General features: G+C 34.7%; 1 protein-coding gene and 1 long non-coding RNA gene across 5 annotated transcripts; both read right to left on the reverse strand.

Annotated features, from left to right (window-relative positions):
* Positions 1-1,502: 1,502 nt before the first annotated feature.
* LOC117918900 (alpha-1,3-mannosyl-glycoprotein 2-beta-N-acetylglucosaminyltransferase) lies at positions 1,503-24,001 on the reverse strand. Of its 4 annotated transcripts, none has more exons than XM_034835873.1 (19): positions 23,831-24,001; positions 23,589-23,639; positions 23,342-23,429; positions 12,220-12,282; positions 9,765-9,793; positions 9,588-9,664; positions 9,435-9,480; positions 9,251-9,313; positions 7,846-7,912; positions 7,707-7,775; positions 7,526-7,595; positions 7,346-7,407; positions 6,681-6,771; positions 6,498-6,591; positions 5,281-5,343; positions 5,142-5,180; positions 4,889-5,059; positions 2,110-2,242; positions 1,503-1,929 (listed from the first exon to the last, which is right to left on the reverse strand). In XM_034835873.1, exons 1-18 carry the CDS (start codon positions 23,897-23,899, stop codon positions 2,132-2,134), a joined length of 1,323 nt encoding a protein of 440 aa, XP_034691764.1. In that variant the 5' UTR covers positions 23,900-24,001; the 3' UTR covers positions 1,503-1,929; positions 2,110-2,131. The 4 variants fall into 4 exon arrangements, with proteins under 4 accessions (XP_034691764.1, XP_034691763.1, XP_034691761.1 ...); XM_034835872.1 differs by having other exon boundaries at positions 2,101-2,242; positions 9,759-9,793; XM_034835870.1 differs by having other exon boundaries at positions 9,759-9,793; positions 23,831-24,000.
* LOC117918902 lies at positions 11,503-12,135 on the reverse strand. The gene is made up of 2 exons (XR_004651969.1): positions 11,646-12,135; positions 11,503-11,572 (listed from the first exon to the last, which is right to left on the reverse strand). It is a non-coding gene; the product is annotated as an uncharacterized LOC117918902 (long non-coding RNA).
* Positions 24,002-24,547: the final 546 nt, after the last annotated feature.

Consider the following 24,547-nt stretch of genomic DNA (forward strand, 5'->3'; position numbering starts at 1 on the left):
TTACTTCAAATGTTTAAAAAAAGGGTAGCAGCTGAAAGTACTATTGGTTTGAATTATTCTGACCTTTGGAATGGTGTTGAGTGGCAAGTACAGAAAGGAAAGAAGTTGCCTATTGAAGGCCACCCACCTTTCACCCACTGAAATAGAGTCCTTGTTTTGCATCAAGCATAGATTTTGCCAGTAAGGCATATATCACAGGTAACCTAATTTGAAACTGAAACCCGGCTCTAATAAAGAAATAAAGGCCTTGTAAACACGGATTATAGGTCTTGTTTGCTGGGCGGGGATAAGGAGTAAGATTGGGCATTTCATGTTTTTTCTCATCTATTATCCTTTTTCGATAATTATAAGTTATGATGGGAATGGAATAAAAAGTTATTCCAATGGAGATGAAATCTTATTAACAATGATCCAAAAGAAGTGAAATCCTATTCACAAGTGGGATTTTAATTGATAAATGTTACTTCTGAATCTTGGCCATGTTTTTAAGTAAAAGAATAAAAAAATAGTTTTTTAGTATTTATTAAGATCAGGATATTTGACAAAGTTATCTTTAAAAACACTCCTAAAAATTAAAAATAAATAAATAAATTGAATAAGTTGTTTTTAAAAATATTTTTTATTTTGATTTTGTAAAAAGAAATTGTAAATTCAATTTATATAATATTAACTAAATATAATTCAAGTCTTATTAAAAATAAAAAGAATTTTTTTAATTGCAAATAATTTGAGAATAAATATTTTTTAACATAATATGAATAATAATATTATATATTTTTATAAATGTTATAAAAATATAGATATTAATATCCTCATAAAAGCATAATTGATTTATTTTGTTAAAAATAAATAATAATAATAATTCAAAATTAATAGTTGCTAATAGTATTTTGTTTAAAATGAGAAACAAATAAAGTTAAACTTTTTTAAGTTGTAAATTAGTCAAATGTTTCATATATGCCCACATTTAATACTTAATTACAAATAAATTATTTGGAAACTTTTGACTTAGCCTACAATTAATTAATCATTTTTTTTCTCTTTTTAAAAAAATGAATAAAAATTCATTTTTACTTATTTTGTTTTTAAAAATTGATTCTAGAGAACAACTCTTATTATTTAACAAAAAAACCACCTCTAAAAAGATGTCTTTTAAAATGAAAATAAATAAATAAAATTCATAAATAAATATTAAATTAAAAACAAATAATCATTCAAATCTTATATTTCTAAATGCTTCTAAAATTGGAATAGTCAAAATCATTGTCATTCAAGAAGAAATAAAAATAAAAATAAAATATTTATATTTTATCATATATTAAACATGGCAATAATTATATAAACCATCAACACATCAATTCTTGCCCCTGTGGATAGAATTTTTCTTGTTTTTTTTAAGAAAAAATCTTGTTTTCACTTATTTTTTATAAGAACAAGTTTTATATATTTTGCATGACCATCTTAATTAGATTCCCAAACAGAATTTCATTCCTAAAATTATCTTGAGGAAACAGAATTTGAATGTGATGAAAATCAAGTGTAAGTAGTATGGTCAGAAGCTGTCATACATCAAGAACTGGCATGACATGCCCATTTTGCAAGTCTCCCATCAAAGAAACCAAAAATTAAAACAGAACAAAACCTACCAAAGTCATGGGCTTTGCTGCCTCAATGCAATCAATCATATCTTAATTTATCATACATTTTATCAGGATCTTAAAAATCACTATGTGGCACAAAGATGTGGCATCCATAAAATTAACTTGTGGGTGTTTCATTTCATGTGACAAAGCCAGCCACCTCGTCCTCTCTTATACCTGCTATATTACTTGTCGTGTTGCTAGGACTAGCGACTGTGCTTCAACTACAATTTTCTGCCTGCACCTGCACCCGCTCTGTCCCAACTCTAATATATTCTCCATGTCAACTCTGTTGATTAATGAGAAAACAGACCAAGTATTCATGGCCATCAGTTAACAGAATTTTGTCCATTTTCACACCAAAGTCTCTAATTTCCTCTCTGAATTTGTTCTACAATTTGAAGCAATTGAAAACCGCACGAAAAAGTTTACAAGTGATAGCAAAATGGGATACACTCACCCACCTCACCTTGATCAGTGTAAAGCCATGTTCAATCGATCCCAAGCCACCGGAGAGAATCTGAAGCAACAAGGAATATGCGTCTCGGGGTTTGATACCGAAAAACTACAACTCCTTTATATGCTGTTCTCGGTATACCATCCTGCAAAACATGAAGAAAATACAACAATATGACAGGCTTGTAAAAAAAAAACATCAAAGAAGAGGGTTAAATAAAATGATGCAGCCGCAGCCAAATTATTAGGTTCATGGAAGTTAGGTATCATTGTTTTTTGTCAGTTTTATAGAAATTCAGAAGTAATAATATCAAGTCACTGATCATATTGTGAAGCCAGGGGCCAAAGTTATTATGATCAACAAGTTTCGTTTTTTTTTGGATAGTTATTTTTTTTTAATTGGGAATGACCTGAAACCTCTCACATCCCCACTGACACCATGCCACTAGAGTCAGACCTCAAGGCTGCATTGTACCAGCATGTTTGACATTGCTTTGCTCAGATTTTAAGCAGTAGAAGTAGCAGAAAACAAAAGCCATGACTTTTATTTGGTTGATAAACTAGCATTTGGGAATTATATTTCATAAGAGCATTTTATGTCATTAGTTTTCCTTTTTAGTCTGCTTGGGAAAAGAATATGTTAAATCTCTTTATAATCCTAAAAGGATAACAGCATTTGATCATAAAAAATCACATTAAATTTTTTTTTTTTTTAAATTATACAAACCTACAAATTTTAAAAAATAAAACAAAATAAAGAAAAGAAAAAAAAAAGGGGCTACAAGTTTAATATAATTTTCATTACCTTCAATGATTAAGATTGTAACAGATTAAAAAAAATGATAAAACAAATAGAGAAGATGATAGATAAAAATGAAAAAAGGCCTTATTACATTACAAAAAGCACAAACAATCAATTAAAAACTCTTCAAAGCGAAGATTTAGGAAAAAATTACAAATAAAATGTCAGAAGTATCTCATTAAGAACGGATTTGTTGCTCTTTGGGGTTAAGCAAAAAGGTTATTAGCCCAAGGGTTTTCCTAATTGCTTTTTGATAATGACACTAACAAGTTTAAATCAAGTAAAGTTTTCAGGTTTCATTGATGATTTCCAAAGAAAGCTCAAGTATTCTAGTGAAAAATTCAAAAAGACTTGAAGAAAGGGATAACTTGAAGACTTAGGGTGTCTAGGAATTTCTGTAAGATGAGTTTCATTGATGCACTTAGGTCAAAATTTCTTTATGCACTTCAAAACTATTCTTTCATTCATCTTTACCTAAGCTTAAAAATGACTTTATATCTGATAAAATGGATGAATATGAGTCAGTCGAACCAATTAGGGAACTTTGGGCTTTCCCAGTAGAGCTTGCAAAAAATCTCTTCTTCTAGTAGCTAGTGTCTAGCCAGTTGAGGTTTGGTCAAACCTTAAAAACACCAGCGGTCACCCACAGAGCATTAAATGCACCAACGGCTAGTCAACTAGTTGAACCGGAGCTCAACCAATCAAGGCCTTTTTGCATCATATCAAGCGTCTGAGGTGGTTTTCTATAAATTGAAGAGCTCCTTTGCATTTATTGAGAAACGAACACTTGCAATGATTAGTTTTACACATACTTTCTCTCTTTTAAAGCTCTTCATTTAAGTGCATTGAATCCAAATTTGCAAATTCCTTGCTATTCTAGTGTATTGAGCTATATTTGTACTAGGATTGAGAGCATTAAAAACTCCATCTACCAATTCTTTCTTGAGTGAAATAGTCTTCAAGTTGGTGGAAAACTTTGAAAGGATTGTAGTGCCCATTGGAGCCGATGAATCTAATTGTAAAGATTGAAGGATTAGGTTGAAGCCTTGGATAGTGGAGCCCACACTCGATTAAGAGATTGAGGAGAGTGGACATAGGCGTGTTGCTAAACCACTATTTTTTTTTTTATAGACAAAGGCAAATTGAATTAAGAAGACGCCAAACAGGGGACACACCCTAAGTATATAGGCAATATAAAAAAAGAGCCAAAACTAAGCTGCAAAAAGAAAGAAAGAAACTAGAGCAATACAAGCTAGCCACCATGCCAATCACCCAAAAAATTCAGAAAAGAGGGAAAATCTAGATCCAAAAATTGTTGAACCACTATAAAAGGAGTTGGCATTTCTCTTCCCTCTACTCTTTACCTACTTGCACTCTTATTGACTTGTTTTATGATTTTATTTAACTATTTTCGAAATGTTTTTAATCGCCCATTTAACCCCCCCTCCCCCAGATGATTTCCTTAATCAAATTAGTTGTGTTTCACAAAGGTGGAGTGGTTTATTAGGCAATAACTAAGAGGACATACTTGGCATTATAGTTCCTCATTCGGAGGTAAAGAGCAAGCTTTTTTTTCTTTTCTAATCAGAAGAGTAAACTTGATATTATGAACTTGCATTTAATTTGAAACGGTTTCCCACATAAGCCAAAGTAGAGCTTTCATGAGAAGCAACTTCTTCCTTGCTTAAAGCAGTACTCTTTTAAAAGCCAAAAGCATTTTTGTTAAAACTGCTTAAATGCAGGTAAAAGCTTTACTGGGTGCATGTTTATGTGAATGATAAAGTTACTGCAGTACCTTCTCTGAAAAATTCGTTATTACATATAGGAATATTTTTCCCCACAACTTTTCCTTGGGTTTATTTCCTCCTAGTTCTCAGGTAGTATTCAAACTCTTTTTTCAAACTTAATGGAGTGCTCCATAAATCAAACATGTTGTTCCTATTTTAAGTATAAAGAAAAGGAAATATATGCAGGAAGGGAGAGAAATTACCTTCCATTCTTCAAAAATGCCAAACTGGCGTGCAATACGTTCAAAGTCTGCCTGGTCTCTATATTGAATACGCACATCACCATCTATATTATATGCCTTCAGAACAACATCTGCCCCATAAACCGGTTTAGCATTTTTCACCATATCAGCAAAGTGCCTTGGATACTTGTCCTGGGAATAGCAGAAAACCATTTTTCGGTCACAAGTGTATAAAATGATGCATTCACTTCAAATCATTTGGAATATATCTTACCTCCCTCAGGAAGCTAAGATCAATTGATTTCCAATCAACCTTTAGGAGAGAACAGAAAAAAAAAAAGCCTCAAGGTAATGTCAGAGTATGCACTAGTTAAGAGTAAATTTAACAAGTTATAACATAAGCAGTAACTTACTCTGACATCATTCAGTTTAATTGGTTCAAGATACTGTTTGAAAAATTGCCCGAAACTAGAACCCTGCAGAGAATCACAGAAGCTCTAAGAAGCAAGAACATAAGGAATCCACACTTCCTAGACTTGGCATATGGATATCTTAGAAAGTAGGATTTTCATACCATTTTAAGTGTTTCTTTTACAGGTAATCTCTTTTCTAGACACATGAAATTGAACCTATAACCTTCCCATCCCACCCCAAATCCTTTAGCCACCTGAGCCAGGCCTCAAGGGCTAAATGCCAATTTAGGTGCTGCCCTCCCACTTGAGGAATATCAAGATATTCAAGTCATGCCTTATTAAAGAGGGCCCAAAAATACAATATGGATATGGAAGTTATGATCGCTTTGAACTGAGGAACACAAAACCAAACCCACAACCCCCACCAAAAAAAGTTTATCCTTGTAGCTGGAAACACATCCAACTAGTTTAATCAATCAAAAATTTCAAAAGATTTTGTAAGGTCACAAAATTCCTGCAATAACAGTCTAGTGGTGTTGATATGAAGAATCTCTACCCTGATAAAGAAACCACCCTTGAATTATCACTCAGTACCTGTATGTATACCTGAATTATTGAGGAAAATCACTACTGTCATCTGACAAATGAAAAAAAGATACACAAGTTTTGGCATTGTTATCAACATGGCAGGTGAAGGGTGAAAATAGGAGAATTTTCAAAACCATCCAAGACCACAGTAAATGGTTCGTAAAAGAACTTGCCAGTATCATAGGACCAATAACTACAGGGTTTGAAGTAAAGTGAATGCAGCAAATATCTAGTAAGAGTCCAGTACCAAAGTTTCTTGGCTTATCTTTACAGAAACATATGCCATTTTGAGTTATTTTCTTTCATTCAAAACCAGAAAATTCATTGAAATGAATTCAAAGGTACAAAAGGAGGATTCTGATTGGAAAAGTAAAAAGAAGGGCAAGAAATCCTTCCAAAAATACAAGATCTGTTCAAAACTAAAAAAAAAAAAAGTGGAAATAAACTAAGACATCAAAATACCATATTTAAAGATGTAGTGCTGCAAATGCCATATTGGTTAATCAATTGTAGAAAGGCATGAACAGATACACAAATATGACACAATGATACACAAAGGAGGCAAACCATTTACAGCTGCACAGTTGGTTTCTAAACAAGAATTATACTGATCAGACAGATACACGTACATGCTCACCAAAATTATATGTTCTGCATACTTCTGGACGAATAAACTGCCGACCTTTGTGATTCTCTTTTAACCTCAACCAATCATCCCAGTAAGTGAAGTTTTGTCAAAGAAAATTTGTAGGACTAATTAAAACTATTTTTTATTAGATGCACAAAAAAATAATTTAGACCATAAAGGATATGCTTTTGGCCACTTTGGTGATAACTCATCCCATATAGATTTAGACAGCATCCATCCGAGTCCAGGAAAGAAATCTGATCGATAAAGTGTATCTGCAGAAGGTATCAAATATAGATAAGAGTTTTTAAAGCTTCTGTTTCAAAGACAAATAAAATTTTCATTAACAAAATCTCTGATGCATTAGTCAGCTGTAGAGAGTGGTTTGTCAAGTCATACGTCTATAGCATAATTATGACTGAAATGAGGGTTGCTGAAATGTATATGTGGCAGAACTGGTAAATGAATACTGTTAGAATGCATGATAAACACTGTATGTCCAAATCTTACAAGTTCAATCTTTTAGGAAAATCGGTAGTCTATCATAGTATCAGAGCCTCCTTTGACAAGAGGTCATGTATTTGAATCTCACCACATATTTATTTCCTTAATTTATTAAGCCCAAAAGAAGGCTATTTCCCCAATTTGTTAAACCTGCGTGTAAGCCCAAAGGAGGCTATATGTAAAGGGTGGTGTTAGAATGCATAATATACATTGACGACCCAAATCCTACAAACTTAAGCTTTTAGGAAGATTGATTGTATAACAAATGCCAATCTGCATATTTATCATCAGGCTCTTTGATCTTTTAATGGCAAGTTCACAGAGAGAAAATTCAGAAGAGCTTACAAGGATCATGCACAAACTGCTTTTGCCCATTGTCATTCCATGAAGAAACAGCCATAATGGACCTATCATGGTTTTATACCGAGGTAAGTGCAGAAAAAACATCAGAACTTTGAAGTTAATCAATAACTTCTAAAAATGAAATTTAACTTATATGAGCTTTAGTTCATCCAGAAGACACACTTATCATTGTCCAGGAGAGCTGCGGTAGCCTCAAAGTAGTCAAAGAAATCAGGGGCAATTTCCATATCATCTGCTTTCCAACAACAGAATTTTTCTTAGCATAGACATTATTCCCCATTCTCTAGTAAAAAAATAAAGGAGAAAAAAGGTGAAAGATATTTTAAAGCACAGATATTGGCACCTTCTAGTATGATTACTCGGCTGAAATTATTCTTGTAGAACAACTCATCCAGTGCCCATTTGTAATGACCTAGAAATAGTAAAGAATTCAATAAGTGAAGTTTAGAGAAGCAAAAAAGTGAGAATCAAAAAGTCCTTACGTGCAATCTTGTAGTATGCAATCAATTCCCCTGGCCTTTCGGTCTTCACTGGTTCGTTATCCAAGTGCTGCAATCAACTAATGTCAGTTTTGATGGTATCCTAGATTGCTTTTCATGCCAAACCTACTATATACAGAACATGGTTTTTTGTTTTTTTTTTTTTTCATATCTTAGTGCTGAAAAACAAAAAATAAGTCCAACCATAATATTTGGAAGTGACACATTAATGCCCTGGCTTTTCCATTAGTTTCTTACTAGGTGTTATTCAGATCTTAGGGATTGACTGGTATTTAGTGTTACTAGGAGTTTTTTCTTTTTTTCTTTTTTTAATAGGCAAATAAAGAAATTATATTAACAGTGCCAAGCAAAGGTGCACTAAAGTACACAAGTTGTATACAGAGGATGCCAAAAAGCAAACAAAAAAAAAAACAAAAGATAGGTCAATAAAAGCAAAAGCCCCTTCATGGGGACCCTAGCCAATTTACAAAATCTATCATAGATAAGGATCCCCCAATCAATATACAAATTAACTCACATCAAAAAGTTACAAAGAAAAGTAAGTTTTAACACCTGATCAAACATCTCTTTGCTTTCAAAAGATCTCTAATTCCTCTACTTCCATTATGTCCAAAAAACATACAGTGGGGCAACCCTCTAGACCTTTTTACCATGCTACCCTAAGAGGGTTTGTCTCACCGAGCTTGACAAAACCCAAATGACTCCAAATGAGGAAACCTTTAGTGTTACCGGGTGTTACAAAGAAAATGTTATCAATATCATGATTTGAACAAAATCCTTCTCTGAAATCCTTATTTGAAATGTTGCTTGATTACACTTGTCATCCTATTCTTTTCTTACTTGGTTGCCATGAGCTTGTTCAAGTGAGGACCAGGTATGTGACGAATGTTGGGAAGGAGTTTTGTTTGTTGAATAGGCTTCTGGAGATAGAAATTCAAGAGCTGTCCATACATTTTTATAGGTATTCTTTTACCCCCTTTTTGGTTACTTGGGAGCTATTCATACCCAGGATTCTATGTGATAAGTGTACTACTTATGCTTCTAGGTTGTGATTTGGATGTTCGAGAATGAATGTTAGTGGGATAAGTGGATGTTTCAACTTACTGGAATTTATTAGTTACTGGATTTGGAAAACCTATCTAGCCTATTTATATAGGGCTTATCCATGACTCTGTTTTCCACAAGATATTTTGTTAGTTAGCTAAGATTATTTCCATGTTGTGCTTGACATGTGAAATAACCATATTACCCTAGATTTCTAGAGAGGTGGTTTCAGGGTGTAACACAAACCCAATCAATAACCAAGTACAGATGATTAAGATGCACTGAACCATGCTCCCAGAACACAACATCATCTACCTGATAATACATATATGAAACAATATACCTGCATATATGCTAGCTGATCATAACTCAAGGCCTTACTTCTAACACTTGGATCTGCTCCATCCTGAGGGAAAAAAACTACCACATAACTGTCCCCTGAATCTCAACTAAAGAATGAAAAATGTGTTAACTGTACCAATAAGGCAAAAGCAAAGTTTTCAATAAAACCCAATGAGGTCAAGTACCTGGGATACAAAGAGTGGATACTTTAAAGCAACAGAGCTTTGATATCTGAAGAAAAAATAGTGTATCATGCAAGGTGTGTCAGATGAAAATGCGTACAATGCATAAAAGGCACTACAATATGAAGTACAAGAAGCTACAAACACAAAACATACTTCAAGACAGATTTAATAGTCCTCTCCAGATAATCAGCACGATTGCATGCCATGATCACAACGGCTGCGACAGGCTCCTGATAAATTCAATAGACAGGGTGGATGAGATGAGCAAAAGTTATGACATCCAAGGAAAAAATAAAACTGAGAAGCACGCCATTATATCCAAACCTGTACTTTATCAATCAGTCTCTGTAGGCCTTTCCCTGCAAACATGAAGGAAGAGAAAACAGGTCAAGAGTTGTTAAACACGAGAAACCTTGAAAGGTCAATATACAAATAATCCTACACAGCAAGACACTCATGTTATTCAGGGTCCAAAGTTAAAATGCCATCAAAGATTAGAGTCTTGATTAATAGGAATCTTCTTATAAGTTGGCAGTAACAACTCCAATCATGCAGAACTAACACTTGCTAGATAATAAAATATGCCACATTCCACTATAACTCTTACCTATAACATATATATATATATATATATATGCACATGAAATTCATATGATATAACATTTTCAAGGACCAAAGCATTTGATAGGTTTCATGGTCCAACCCTTTGGACTCGGCCACAGAGTGACACCAGCGGTGCATGACTTTCAGATGATTTTTGTAGGCCCAACAGGTGCTGTGGAACAGCTTGCACAAGATGCCCAGTGCTTGGGCAAACAGTTGAACAAAGCTCACAGCATCCATGTTCTGACACATCAATAGGCTGTGAGGCTTAGTCACATGCAGCTGCCTAACACTGTCATGTGCATCTTTTTGATGACAGAACATGGGAGAGAACATTTTCTTCTTTCCAAATGGGTCACAACAATGTGATGGGCCATTAGGTATATAGCTCTTGCCAAATGGCCCATTAGACTCTCACAATCAATGAGTCAAAAAGAGTTTAGTTTGATTTGAAAGTCCATAGGAAAGAATAAGTAATGACTTCTTGGAGATAAAAAATCCAGTATGTTTCCTCCAGAGCCAACATCCCCTTTTACATATGTCTAAAAGCTCAAAATGCTCTTTAAGGAGGAACCATGATGAGCTCAGCTACCCTTACTGCCAAATGAGGCACTGTGTGGGCTTAACCAAGGCATGTGTGAGGCAAGTCATTGGCGTCCAGAAGGGCCACCCCAATTTTTTCCAAGATATCCCACAAAAGGTCCAATGAAAACAAAGACACAGTTGTAGATCCTCAACAATGTTAACTTCAGTGGTGGCCCAACTTCCAAGTATTGTGTTCCAGTTGTTGAATGATCCTTTGTGCTGGTTTTTGGAGCAAGAGTGCTTGTAGACCATCCAAGACAAATTCCAACAACCAAATAACCTCTTAGACATTACTTCTATACTTGATTGTGGACCTTGGACAAGAAGGCATGCATGAAAATAATTTCATAAGAGACAAAACCTATCATTTGGATAGACAAATTAAAATGGTATATTAATAGTCATCTAGAAGAAAATTGGGAGCACAACCCCATATGGAGGGAATGCATACAAGGGCACCAACGATGAAGAAAAACCAAGAACACCACCTGGCCTACACTGAGCCCAAGCTAGCCACAAAGTCTAGGAAAGAAGGAAAATGAGCTTCTGGACAAAAACCGTATAGATTGAATGAAGTGATTCTTCAGAGCTAGCTTCAAACAGTTCCAAACCTCAAAATTCTTTTATTTTTCACCACCCAAAAATTGCAAAATAAACCAAAGGGAACCATTCTCCAAACTGCCATCTGCCTATTGCCCACAAAATTACCATGTCAAACAAGCCACACGTCCTTGACCATGCAGGGAAAGATCTAAGAGAAAGCAAATAAGGAAAACAGTAAGCTCCACAAATTGAACACCCAAACACAACGGATCAAGAAGTGATTGTCTGATGTCTCCATAACTTACAAAGACAACAACAGTTGACCAGTGACCAACCATTTTTCATCAAATTGGAAGTAGCCCAATGAAGCAAAGCCAGAAAGCAGCCTCTCAAAAGGAGTCTCCACACTGATCATCCAACCAAAATATGGTCAATTGCCATCCCCACAGAAAAGGATGTTCTAGCTAGAAATCTCCCCACCTGTTGCTAATTGCTTTCTGAAGACCTGACCCATTTGGGTGACTCGAGGAAGCCATATCAGCAGCCTTAATGAGTCAGACTTCAAACAGGATTGTTTGTGAGAGCCGTCCTGTTGGCATTGAGAGACTTTCTCATATATCTTTGGGTCAGAAAAGAAAAAAGATCTCATTCTCCCTCCTCTTTGTTTTGAGTTCTCAAGTTCTCTTGTTTAGGATTAAGATGCTTTCTGGTTTCCCTTATTTTCTCAAATAAAAAGAAAGCAAAGTTTGTAATGAGCATTTGAATCTTAATTGAATGGGTTGCAGGAACAATTTTGTTTACATACTTCTTTTGCATCGATTATAGTACCTGAACACAAATATTACATGCACTAAGAGTTGCTTTCAACTGTAAAAACTGAGTAGTTGGCAATGGAAGTGAGAGGTCTCAAGTACATGATTTTGTCAATCAATGCCATGAATAACCAAAATAGTTCAAAACAGTGAATATCATCATACTTTATCTCAAGAGAGAAAAGGAACTGATTAAAAAACAAAAGAAGGGAAAATTGAATTCAATATTGATAAGAACATACTTTCAAGCTCTTGAACTAGAGTTCTCAATTGTCCACACTCTAGGTCTTGAAGTTTCTTCTGTTCTGCAAATGTAGAACAAGCTTAGTTGAAGAAAACCAGACAAATAGTAAATAATTTCTTCACTCATAAAGCAGAAAAGCAACATTAAAGTTCAGAACCAAAATAGCAACTGCATGACTTCCCTTAGCTATAGGTGACAGTTAAAAAGAAAACAAAAAAAAATGCAGCAGGAAAGAGAACTAGTTTTGATCTAGCTCTGTGGAAAAAATAGCGTAAATTAAGAGCTTAACAATATTGAGGATTATGATCTACTGAAATGATTAAAAGATCATGCAATACCATCAAGAAGAACTTTGGAGGGGTAAAATTTTCTAATGCTTATGGCATGCAGAGGTGGAAACTTAAAGCAATCTTAAGCAATAGCATATAATGAAAAAAAGAATAAACGCCATTGTTTTTTATGGTATGCCTGCAGAAGAAAAGAAAACCATAATATAAGGCACTAAAGGAGGCTGAACCAAAGCTCAAGGTCTGAACAAAATTGACATATGTGAGAATTAATCCTTTTGGACACAAATCAACAACACCATATGGTTTAAGCGAACAAGATCTACACCATAAAAAGCTCAATTCACTAAGATAATTATCTGGAAATTGATATTAGGATAAAGCTAATCAAACTACTTAAGAGAGATTTGTTAGTCATCCACAAAGACCTATGTGACAAGACACAAATTGATGGTCTCCAGCACAATGGAAGTATCCAACTAAGGAAATTGTCAAAATAACATCAATGCAATACAACCATAGGCAAGAAATCTGCATCAGTATCAAACATGAATACAAATAAGATTTTTTTTAAGAATTTTTTTATAAGGAACGTAAAGCTCATTATTGAAGGAAAGAAAATGTAAAAGGAAGGATGAAAGATCATTCAACCAATCAAAAGAAGAGAGTGGGAAAGATTTGTGCTCTATTGTAACAAATAGCCATATTTTCATGGCCCTCTCCTGCCCTTGGAGACCCAAGAAAAAACAGTTGTTGAGTCCCCCTCCATCAAAATTGAACTCGAGGACCTAAAAGGTAGGGGGAGCATAGTTAGCCCTGATAGTAAAGCCCATTAGACGAATATGTTATTAAGGAAAAAGAATCACGAGTAAGCACCAAGTGAAGTGTGGTGAAACCTTTTACATCCTAGGTTCCTGCTCATAAGAATCAACTAATACTCTTTTCTTTTTTTGATAGGTATAAGAATCAACTAATACATAAGTCACAAGGTACATGGGGAATCAGAAATCAATCAACAGAAGGTGGAAAAGAGCACTAACGAAGGCTGCACACCTCCTAGGTGACATCCAGACAATAAAGCAATAGCTTCTAAGGGATCACCTATAGTTCATGCTTATTATTTCATATTGGTTGTTTATATATATATATATAAGGAGGCTTGATCCTCATTTGTAAGCATCTTAAAATTTTTCATTTTTCTCTTCCAAGCTTATGCTCTCCCTTCTCTCTTCTTTCTCTCTCAACGTGTAAGCCTTCCAAGCCCCAAGCTTCCTTCAAAGCTTTCCTCCCTTCTCCCATTGTAAGATATTCATCTCCTTATGTATCTATGTTTTATGTTATACCTCCTACGATGGATGGTTTTTAAGCTATGTAAATTTTCAAGTTTGTTTTTTGTTTTCAGTTTACCTCCTATCTTGGATGGTTTTAATTTTGTGTAATTAAAGTTTCTACCATAGTCCTGGGTGTCTATGGTAGAAAGTGACTTTACTGTTCACTATTCATACACGGGATTACTATTCACAACAGTTAATCAAAAAGCAAACAGTGTTTTGTCCCCTCTTTTTGGCTATTTAAGGAGGCTTGATCCTCATTTGTAAGCATCTTAAAATTTTTCATTTTTCTCTTCCAAGCTTATGCTCTCCCTTCTCTTCTTTCTCTCTCAACATGTAAGCCTTCCAAGCCCCAAGCTTTCCTCAAAGCGTTCCTCCCTTCTCCCATTGTAAGATATTCATCTCCTTATGTATCTATGTTTTATGTTATACCTCCTATGATGGATGGTTTTTAAGCTATGTAAATTTTCAAGTTTGTTTGATGTTTTCAGTTTACCTCCTATCATGGATGGTTTTAATTTTATGTAGTTAAAGTTTGTGGTTCCTTCTCTTTTTAAATTTCTTTGGTTATTTATCTTGTTTATTTTCTAACTCCTCTTCTTTGTATTGAATCATGGCATAATTCCTGTTTAAAAACAAATAGTCATATGCAATGAAAACAGGAATTATGTCATGATTCAAAACAAAGAAGAGGAGTTAGAAAATAAACAAGATAAATAACCAAAGAAATTTAAAAAGAGAAGGAACCACAAACTTTAACTACATAAAATTAAAACCATCCATGATAGGAGGTAAACTGAAAACATCAAACAAACTTGAAAATTTACATAGCTTAAAAACCATCCATCATAGGAGGTATAACATGAAACATAGATACATAAGGAGATGAACATCTTACAATGAGAGAAGGGAGGAAAGCTTTGAAGAAAGCTTGGGGCTTGGAAGGCTTACATGTTGAGAGAGAAAGAAGAGAGAAGGGAGAGCATAAGCTTGGAAGAGAAAAATGAAAAATTTTAAGATGCTTACGAATGAGGATCAAGCCTCCTTAAATAGCCAAAAATAGGGGACAAAGCACTGTTTTCTTTTTGACTAACTGCTGTGAATAGTAATCTCGTGTATGAATAGTGAATAGTGAAAAAATGAACAGTAAAAGTCACTTTCTACTGTAATACTTTAGACATTTTCACCGGGAATCTTACTTTCGGCCAATAAGACGGCTGACCGGCTGCTTTGGACTGTGTAGTCACATGCTTGCTGCTTTTGGTGATGAAACTGCATGGCTGGATAATATTCTTGTTGACAGGCCATAATGAGGAATATACTTAGGGCAAAGTGTAATACCTACGATGTTCCTCAAGAAGCTTGACATTAGCAGTAAAAGACTTGGTTGGAAGAGGATCCAACTTCTTACTACTAAAAATTTGGTGACGAGAATCTGTAGCAATGAGGTAACCCATATTTTTTGGATAAGCCTCAAAATCCCTGCTAATAATTTTGGCTCTCCAATGCTTGATTTGCTTAATTATGGGTTTAGCACAAATATCAGAAAATTGTAGAGGAAAAGACAGCCGCGTCGGTCTTCTGTTTTGATAGTGAAGAGAAACAATGTGCTGAGTTGGAATAAAACTACCACTAGAAACCCACTCAAGAGCTTTGCTGATGATGATGGCGTCAGCGAATTTTTTGTTCATTTTAAATCCTTGAGTTAGGCCAAAAGCAATTTTTCTTCCAAACTGGGATGCTTGACTTGGATCAGAGCAGATAATTTGATGAACTAATCCATAATCCAGAAGTTTTTTTAGAGTTAAGAATAATTCTTCATTCTTGAATGGAAGGCTGATTGGCGAATAGTACTGCAAGTCCAAGCAAACACGACTGATTGTGAAATTTCTATTGCAGTTGCATAACATCTTCTTAATGCCTTGTTGGCACTAGATAGGTTCATCGACAATTTTACAGAGTTTGGAATCATCAAATTCCCTGTCAATAACCAAGCTTAAACTTGGGACCTTAAGACCAATATTGGTTGAGAGATAGATATGAAGATCCTGGAGGTATGATGAGATGAAGATTTGTTTTTCTTCAGTTGAAGACTTGGCTTTTTCAAAAATTAGGAGACGTAGATCTGGCTGGAAAGAATATAAATTCTCTGTCTTATGGAAATACATTCTTAACATACGGTAGTCCAACTCTTCCTTACTCAATTTTTTAACATCTACCAATGGGGTAGAATGCTTATTCTCACCATTTTCCAGTGGGGAAAATGAGGCTTAGGCTTTTAACATAAGCTGATAAAAGTCAACTAATTCAAGCTTCCTTTCAAGAGTCTCACACCTTCCTTGCAAATCAGAAATGCAATTGATATATTCAGATAAAGTGTTAGTATTATTAAAAGATGGATTTGTGGGGAAGGAATCCTCCACAAAAGGTAGAGATTCCGAACTTGAATCTATATCCCTACTAGGGGATGCTAAAGGAATATGATGTTTGAAATGGCTGCAAGAACCTGCTACTTCAAAATGTTCATAATAGAATGGCATGAATTTCTCAGAAAGGGCTAAATGGGATTCCTTAGGATCTGGAGATTTCTTAAGGGGCTTAAGAGGTTGTTTGTCTTTTTTGGGGGCCATGTTCTTATGAATCCTGCAAAAATTCACGAGTTAGGAAATCAGGGATTGAGTTACTTTTTCCTTTAAATATACTCAATTTGAAAATCGAAATTGCTTAAAATAGCTTGCCATCTAGCAAAAATATGCTTAGAAGCTATATTCTTAACATCCTTTTGTAAAACTGATTTTGCTGATTTGCAGTCAACTCTTAATAAAAAGTCTTGATTCAAAAGATCATCTTGAAATTTTGAAATGCATAAAACAATGCTTAAAATTTCTTTTTTGATGGTACTATAGTTGAGTTGGGCATGATTCCATGTTCCTGAAGTAAACCTAACTAATAACTCTTGATTATTACTTCTTTGCTTAAGAATCCACCATATCCTATGTCAGAAGCATCAATCTCAACTATCTTAAAGGCTTTATGATCAGCTAAGGCAAGACATGGTAGGGTCTTGACTCTAGACTTGACAATTTTGACAATCTTGGTATGATTTTCATTCCAAGGAACTGGATTTTTTTTAAGTCTTTGTCTTAAGGGGGCACAAAGCTGGCTTAGATCTTGAATAAAGTCTGACACATAATTAAGGCTTCCTAAGAAACGTTATAATTGTTTCTTGTCCTTAATCTCATCAGGAAACTTATTAGCAAACTCAATTGATCTTTGAATTGGAGTGAATGTTCCTTGATAAATATGATGACCTAGGAATCTTACCTTAGTTTGAAAGAGGTTAATCTTAGTGGCTGATAAGCTTAAACCATTACTCTTAACAGTCTCAATAAACTTATTGAGATGTTTCCAATGCTGTTCAACAGAATCTGAATAAATCAAAACATCATCAATGTAGACAATAATGAAGTCAGAGAACTGGTTAAAGATTTCATTCATTATGTTTTGGAACTCAGAAGATGCATTCTTAAGACCAAAAGGCATTACATTCCATTCATAATGTCCAAATGGGACCACAAAGGTTGTTTTGTATCTGTCTTTCTCAGCAATCTGGATTTGCCAAAATCTTAATTTCATGTCAAACTTAGAGAAAACTTTGGACTTAACTAACCTTTGAGGGAGGTCTCTCTTATTTGGGATAGGATACCTAATCCATCTTAAAACATCATTGAGGGGCTTATAGTTGATGACTAATCTAGGTGTTCCTCTTTCTAATTCAGCTTGTTTCTGAACATAGAAGGTTGAACAACTCCAAGGGGATTTAGACTTCCTTATCAACTTCTTATCAATGAGATCTTGGATTTCCTTTTCACAATAGCTTAACAAATCCTTGTTCATTTGGATTGGTCTTGCTTTAGTGGGAACATTTTTCTCACTAAAATTTGGCTCATAAGGCAATTCTACCTCATGCTGCTTCCTGTGCCAAAATGCATTAGGAATGTTAGAACAAACTTCACCAACAATTTTATTCTTAAATTTTTCTATGGCATCTTAAGTTTTCTTAACCTTTAATTGATCTTCTGTTCTAACCAGAGCAATCTCTTGCTTTAAGAGATTAACATGATTTTCCTTAACCCTAATCACCTGATCTTTTATGGTGTTTATACTTCTTTCTCCGGGTGGATTGGCAAATTTAAACAGAATTTCCATATCTAAAAGCTTAGTTCTTATACCTTAGTCATCTACCCACATGGGAAAGATGGAGCTTAAGAAAGGGACTCCAAGGAGAGCTTTCTCCTTAAGGTCTTTAACAAGGATGAAGGTTTACTTAATGCAAATGCCTTGGTTACAAATATGGGCATCTGACAGCTTGTATTTGATAGTAAGCTTTTTACCATTAGCTCCAAAAAGAGTTTGTCTAGTCTTCTCATAAAGCTGGGTAGGTACTAAACCTTCTTGTAGACAATTCAAAGTTGCACCTGAATCAATTAAAGCAACAATATCAAGGATAAATTTGTTCTTAATTATTGTAGTAAGGGAGACTTCCCACCTTTGGAAGATAACTTTAATAATAGTATTTAAGTATGCATTTATCTCATCATTATTGAGTTGTGAAGATTCAAGAACTTCTTCTAAGTCTATCTTGTTAGGATTACTATGGTAAATACCGATCTTATTGATATGATCATGGGGGGTAAAAGATCTTAAACTTGTGGGTTGTCTTAATTTCTTAATATCTTCCTTATACTGCCCTATTTCTTCTTAAAGGTCCTTAATGATTAAAGTATTTTTCTCTTGACTGTTACTATGAACCTTAATCTCAAAGGTTGTTTGGATAGAAGGTTCCTTATGACTAATATTTCTTTTAACCAAATTGATTCTTCTATGGGAAGGCAAAGGTGTTTCAGGGATAGCAAAAGGTTGAGGTGTTTAAGGGATAACAAGGTTATCTTTAACCTTTTGGCTTATTCTATCAATGAGGGCTTGATCAATATGAGGATTTTCCTGGAATTTCTTAGATAATTCAAAAGGCTTAAACAAAGGCTTATTGTCATTCTTAACAAAAGACTTCTTAAGGTGATCCTGAGTTTCAATAATTTCCTCAACTCTGTTGACTTGATTTCCAAGAGTTATGAGAAACATATTAGTGTAGTTGATTTGTTCCATAATCCTTCTAATATCAGCGGCACTAGCAGTTCCTTTATCCTCAAGCTTGGTCTTAAAAGGTGAAGTTGTGACTATGGTTCCATTAATATTCTTTTCTATCTTAGCTTCAGGGGGATGGATGGATTCTATGACAATGTTGTCACTGGTTTTCCATATCTTGGCTTTTGTAGAAGTGTTATTAATACGTTGACAGGAGTAATCTGGGTATTCCTCTTGTTTGAAGAGTTCAAACCAAATCCAAAACTTAATATTTTTCTTTTCTTGTCTTAAGTAGGCATAAAACTCTTCTTGGTATAGGGTTCTAATGACTTTGGGGACAGTGCTAAAGAACCAATCATTCCTTTGCTTATTGACTTCATAATAGAAGTCCTTTCTTAACAGATCCTTATTGATCTCAAAGTCCTCATCACTCAGGCTTATAGTGTTAATCATCTGGGAATAGGTAGGAGACATAACAGGGGACTCATCCTGTTGTGATTCCTAAGTAGACTCATTTTCCTCAATGTAAAATGGTCTGGCCACGTTGGTGTGACTTCTAACACCTGTTAACTTAATATTCTTAGGATTTGCTGAACTGGAACCTTCTTCTTCCCTAGTGGTTCTAACTGGGATAGAAGAGTTTGAAGCTCTAGAGAGTTCATAAACTGAAACTCTAGAGAGTTCATAAACTGAAACTCTACGGCTGTTGGAATAACGGAAAGAGTTGGAGAAAACCCGATCTCCTCCTCCGTCAGGATATTGAACAATCTGTTCAATACTTTCAGATCTTTGTTCTATAGCTGGAACAGCATTAGCAAAATGCCAGTTTTCTGGAAACTTAACATCTTTCCACAAGATCTTCTTGGGGATTATGAAGTTTGACTTATCAAGCATATCAGAGTAAAAGAGAGTGGTCTCACCCTTAGGACTGGTGCAAAGAGCTCCAGATCCAACGCTTGTGTTCATGCTCTTATAGGCAAACTTGGTTATGATTGAAACAAGACTGTTTCCTGGTTTGATCTTAAAGCCATGGGTCTTAATATGCAGGACAACAGAATCTAATATGTTTGCATCTCTTAGACTCTGTGAAGTTAAGGAAACACTGGAAATAAACTAGGCCATCATTCAGTCCAGCTTGGATTGCCCCTATAATAGAATCTCGATAATCGAGATGCCTATTATCCCTTAAACATGTGACAATAGAGGTGTTTAAACTTAATCTTGTCAAAGGCTTAGCTGCTACTTGAATCATACCAAAGTGTATGAAATTATAGTCATCTTACTTATGCTTCTCTATGGACTTGCTATCTAGGAGTCTTATGACTTGATCATCTTGTTCTAAGCTGACTGACATTTCAGAGGTTTTGATAGTATAATCCGTAAAAAACTTAAAGGTTTCTTTCTTATAAATTTCTTGATTAGACACCCTGGGTAACTTCCAATCATCTAAATCATTTTGGATCTTAGGATAATTGATCTTTTCACTGTTTACAACAGTATCTTGAGAATCAGTGGATCTCCTAGACATGGTTTTGAAAATTGAACTCATTTTAGGGTTTTGATCTAAAGCCTAATAGCAGATTGACAGACCTTATGAGACGTCACCCCAACCCTCTTACAGCCCTAACAAACGCCTATCCCCGGCTAACAATGGGCTCAACCGGTAGGGCTCGCGCTCCCAAGCACACTGCTACCTATCCTAGGATAGCTCAAAGTTGGGTTTATTTTACCTATCAATATATATATATATATATATATATATATATATATATATATATATTGATAGGTAAAATAAAACGATATATATAAAAATGAGGCACCTACTGAGCGTCAAAGTATACAGGAAGTATACACTAATCGCTAAAAGGCAAACAAGAGAAACAAGGGACTACAAAAAACAACAGTCACCCTCACCAAGAACCCAACCAATTAACAAAGTTGGTTAAAACAAAGGACGATCAACTATAAACACCTTGATCCATGACCATAAATTACAAACAAAAGTGTTTTTCAACCTCTAGTTCGAAAGCTCCTCCTTTTCAAAAGCAATTATGTTCCTTTCCTTCCAAACTGTTCAAAAGATACATAAAGGGGTAACCTTCCAAACCCTATTATGTTTTTTGCCCACAAAAGAACCATGCAAACCTAGAAGGGTCTCTCTAACCATAGAAGAGAGAACCCAAGACAAGCCAAAGAGGGCAAAAAGAAATTGCTATAGAACCTTTGTCTTTACACAATAAACAAAGATATGGTCAATGGATTCTTCTTTGTTAATCATTATAGTAAAGGAAACATTTGTTAGCTAAAGACCACCCCCTTCTCTGAGCCTGATCCAAAGTTAAGTCTTTCCCCATGTGACCTTCCATGCAAAAAAACCCACCTTAGGTGGCACCCAAGAGTTTCAAATGATGCTCATCAAAAAGGAGATTAAACCTCCCGACTCCAAAGCAAGATAGAGGGTTTTGACTAAAAACTTTCTGCTCTTTGACTCTATCCAAAGCACGTTGTCTTCCTCATCCCTATACACCCTCTTTTCTTGAAGTCTCAAAAGGAACTGCTCCACACTTTCCACCTTCCAATCGTTGAAAGGCCTAAAGAAGCAAGAAGTCAAACCACCCCGTTCAATTGATGAATTTCAAACATCTGCCACTCATGCCTCATTTGACATGGCTAAGGCAAATAAAGAAGAGAAGGTAAAACACAATAATTCATCTCCGCACCACCATCCTTCCAAAGTCTCACCCTCTGACCATTACCTGCTAAGAAAGAAATTCTACCACTCAAAATATCTCAATCCTTCTTTATGGTTTTCCATAACCCACACCATACCCATCCCTCACTTTACAAGAGTGTCATTCCCCTTCTTCTACTCCATAATTCCCACTGATAACTTGCTTCCAAAGGCCCCCTTTCATCAGCAAAACACCAACTCCATTTGTAAATGAGAGCGTTGTTGAGTGTTGATAGACACCTAAAGTCCAAACACCCCTTCCTTTTATCTAAACAAGTAGTCGCACACCTTACTAAGTGTGGCTTCCGAACGAGAGCCCTCCTACCCCAAAATATTTTGGTTATATTTTGATAATATTTAGGCTAGAGAAAGCATTTTCCTAGATGTTCCTCAAGCACTCAACTCATATATGTGGCAGTGATTAATAATGTCAGTATGGCACAAAACAGAACAAGATAATCACAATCAGGTGATTTAGAGAAGGTGATTTCAAGAATTTTCTCAACACAATTTTTAAATAATTTGCACTATTTAATGTAAAAAAATGTTTAGATGGTGCAGAATCATCTAATTACTTTAAGATTTCACCAAATGCAGATTATTTAGGCTTGACCTAATTGATGGGTTCTAATCCATTTTCAGTAACCACTTCATATGAGAAAGAACCATGTAAGATAGTAAATTAGTATGAAAACAGACAGTATTTTGAAATATGGCATACTGCCTTTGTCAGTGAAGAAAGGTAACTAAAGTACCTACCTATGTTTTCAATTATGAATGTAAACTGAAAATTAAGTTGCAAACTGTTTTGTTTTTTTTTTTTTGGTATAACAGGCTTCCATTTACAGATTCCTTATAGAGTGGTATAAGAGTAGAAGAAAGCGACTACAAATAAATTCAAACTTTTTTTTTCTTTTTTTTTTATAAGTAAAGAGAAGTATATACATTAAAAAGAGGTGCCAAAATAGAAATAAATTCAAACTTGAAGCCTATGTTTGGTTCTTCAAAAATACTAAGAAAAGGGCAAAAAAATGCTAAGGAAAGTTATTTTCTCATGCTTGGATATTGTACAAAATGGTGATGAAAAACAAATACTAAGGAAAGATGAGGGAAAATGCTAAAATATTTTCCTCCCCATTTTCCTAGGATAAAGGTGAGGAAAGTTTAAGAAAAATGCATTCCTCGACAATTTAATTTTCTTTCCCTCAACTTTTACATAGATAACCAAACAAGAGAAAAAATGTATAAATTTTCCTTATTTTTTCTTTTCTTTTATTTTTCCCCACCATTTTCTTTCCCTCAAACTTTCTAGAAGCAATCCTAGTGCAAAAGGTTCATGTGAATACATAAAATTTTAAAACAGTAAGGATTGAAATCTAATGATGGCATGCCCAGGCCTTGCATAGAGTTGCCCAGACACCTCATCGGCTATACACACAATTGGAGGCGCAATCCATAATGGAAAAATTCATAATACACACAATTGGAAGCAACCCATAATAGAAAGGAGGTTTAAAAACATTAGCAATGTATGACCATCCACATATACACTATTAACCCTTTAGTACTGGATATCATGTACAAGGAATGGAATAGAAAAAAAGCAACTAATAATCACAGACTAACCTTCAAGGGCCACAATTCGTCCTTGTTGCATACTTATTTGATCAATCAGAGATCGCATTTGACTGGTACAATGGTTTTCTGCCTCCACCTGTTGAAGATCCAATAAATAGGTAATTCTTAAACAATGAAGGAAGCTGATCAATAAGATACCATACAAATCTGCAGTGGATCTCCTCTACTCAAATAAGCTACACTTCATGCACATAAAAAATAAACAAATAAACAAAAATAAATGTATGCAACGTACTGCAGCAGCTATGCGTTCGGCATATTCGGACTGGGTAGCAAAAAGCCGCAACTGAAGCCCAAAAAACAAACAAACGGCATATTAATAACATACTAACTTGGATGCAAGAACGCGCAGTTGAATATTGATAGCTTCCATGCTTTGAATTTGAAATTGATTATTAAGAAAAACGAAGAATTTGATTCACAATTTGAAAGGCAAGTGATAAAGAGGTGAGGGAGGAAGGAAAATGGAGGGGAAACCTGAAGATAGATGAATGCGATTGCTGCAACGACGAGGAGGACTCTGACATCGCAAAGAAATTTAGGCATTTCTTCGTTGGACTTGGAGTTTTGCTCCGGCGATTGAACTGGAGTGGGGGGTGGGGGGTTTATTGATCGGGTCAAGCCTCCGGAATCTAACTCAATCCGCTATTCACTAACGTGCGCCCCCAGGTCTAAATACAAATAAGGTTGGGTCAGCTTCCCCGGTCCGTACGGACAGAGATAAGCGTTTTTACATGCCTTCCAAAATATTTCTATTCCAAATGCCTTCTGGAATCTGGAGTAATATAAATGATTTTGAAATTTTACTTAACGTATAATTGTTGTTTTAAAAAACATTTTTATGCTAAAAATGTTTTCTAGAAATATTGTCAAAGGACTCTGTGGTGTTTGTTTTTTTGTTTTTTTGCTAAAAACAGTTTATTTTCAACAATAAATTATTTTCAGCAATTTAAGAGAATACGGTAAAGAAAAAAAATTAAAAAAAAATTAATGTATAATCAATAAATTATTTTTGTATATTATTTAAAAAATAATAATATTTATATATGTAAATTAAATAATTTAAAAATATATAACATTTTAACTAATTTTAATTATATATTATTTTATTTTATATTTTTTAGCACATTTTTCATATTTTCATGGTCTGAAAGATAAGCCAACTTCTGTAAAGTAAAACTACATAGATGTCAA

This window comes from Vitis riparia, chromosome 7 (assembly GCF_004353265.1).
Source record: "Vitis riparia cultivar Riparia Gloire de Montpellier isolate 1030 chromosome 7, EGFV_Vit.rip_1.0, whole genome shotgun sequence".
NCBI classification, from domain to species: Eukaryota; Viridiplantae; Streptophyta; class Magnoliopsida; order Vitales; family Vitaceae; genus Vitis; species Vitis riparia.

What these genes read in the sequence shown, in the direction of transcription:
- LOC117918900 (XM_034835872.1), bottom strand. Translation starts at nt 23,899, where the DNA reads ATGCCTAAATTTCTTTGCGATGTCAGAGTCCTCCTCGTCGTTGCAGCA. An exon ending in ACTATTAAATCTGTCTTGAA is followed by an intron (nt 9,481 to 9,587) that starts GTATGTTTTGTG and finishes TTTTTTCTTCAG; the next exon opens with ATATCAAAGCTCTGTTGCTT. An exon ending in TTAAACTGAATGATGTCAGA is followed by an intron (nt 5,181 to 5,280) that starts GTAAGTTACTGC and finishes TCTCTCCTAAAG; the next exon opens with GTTGATTGGAAATCAATTGA.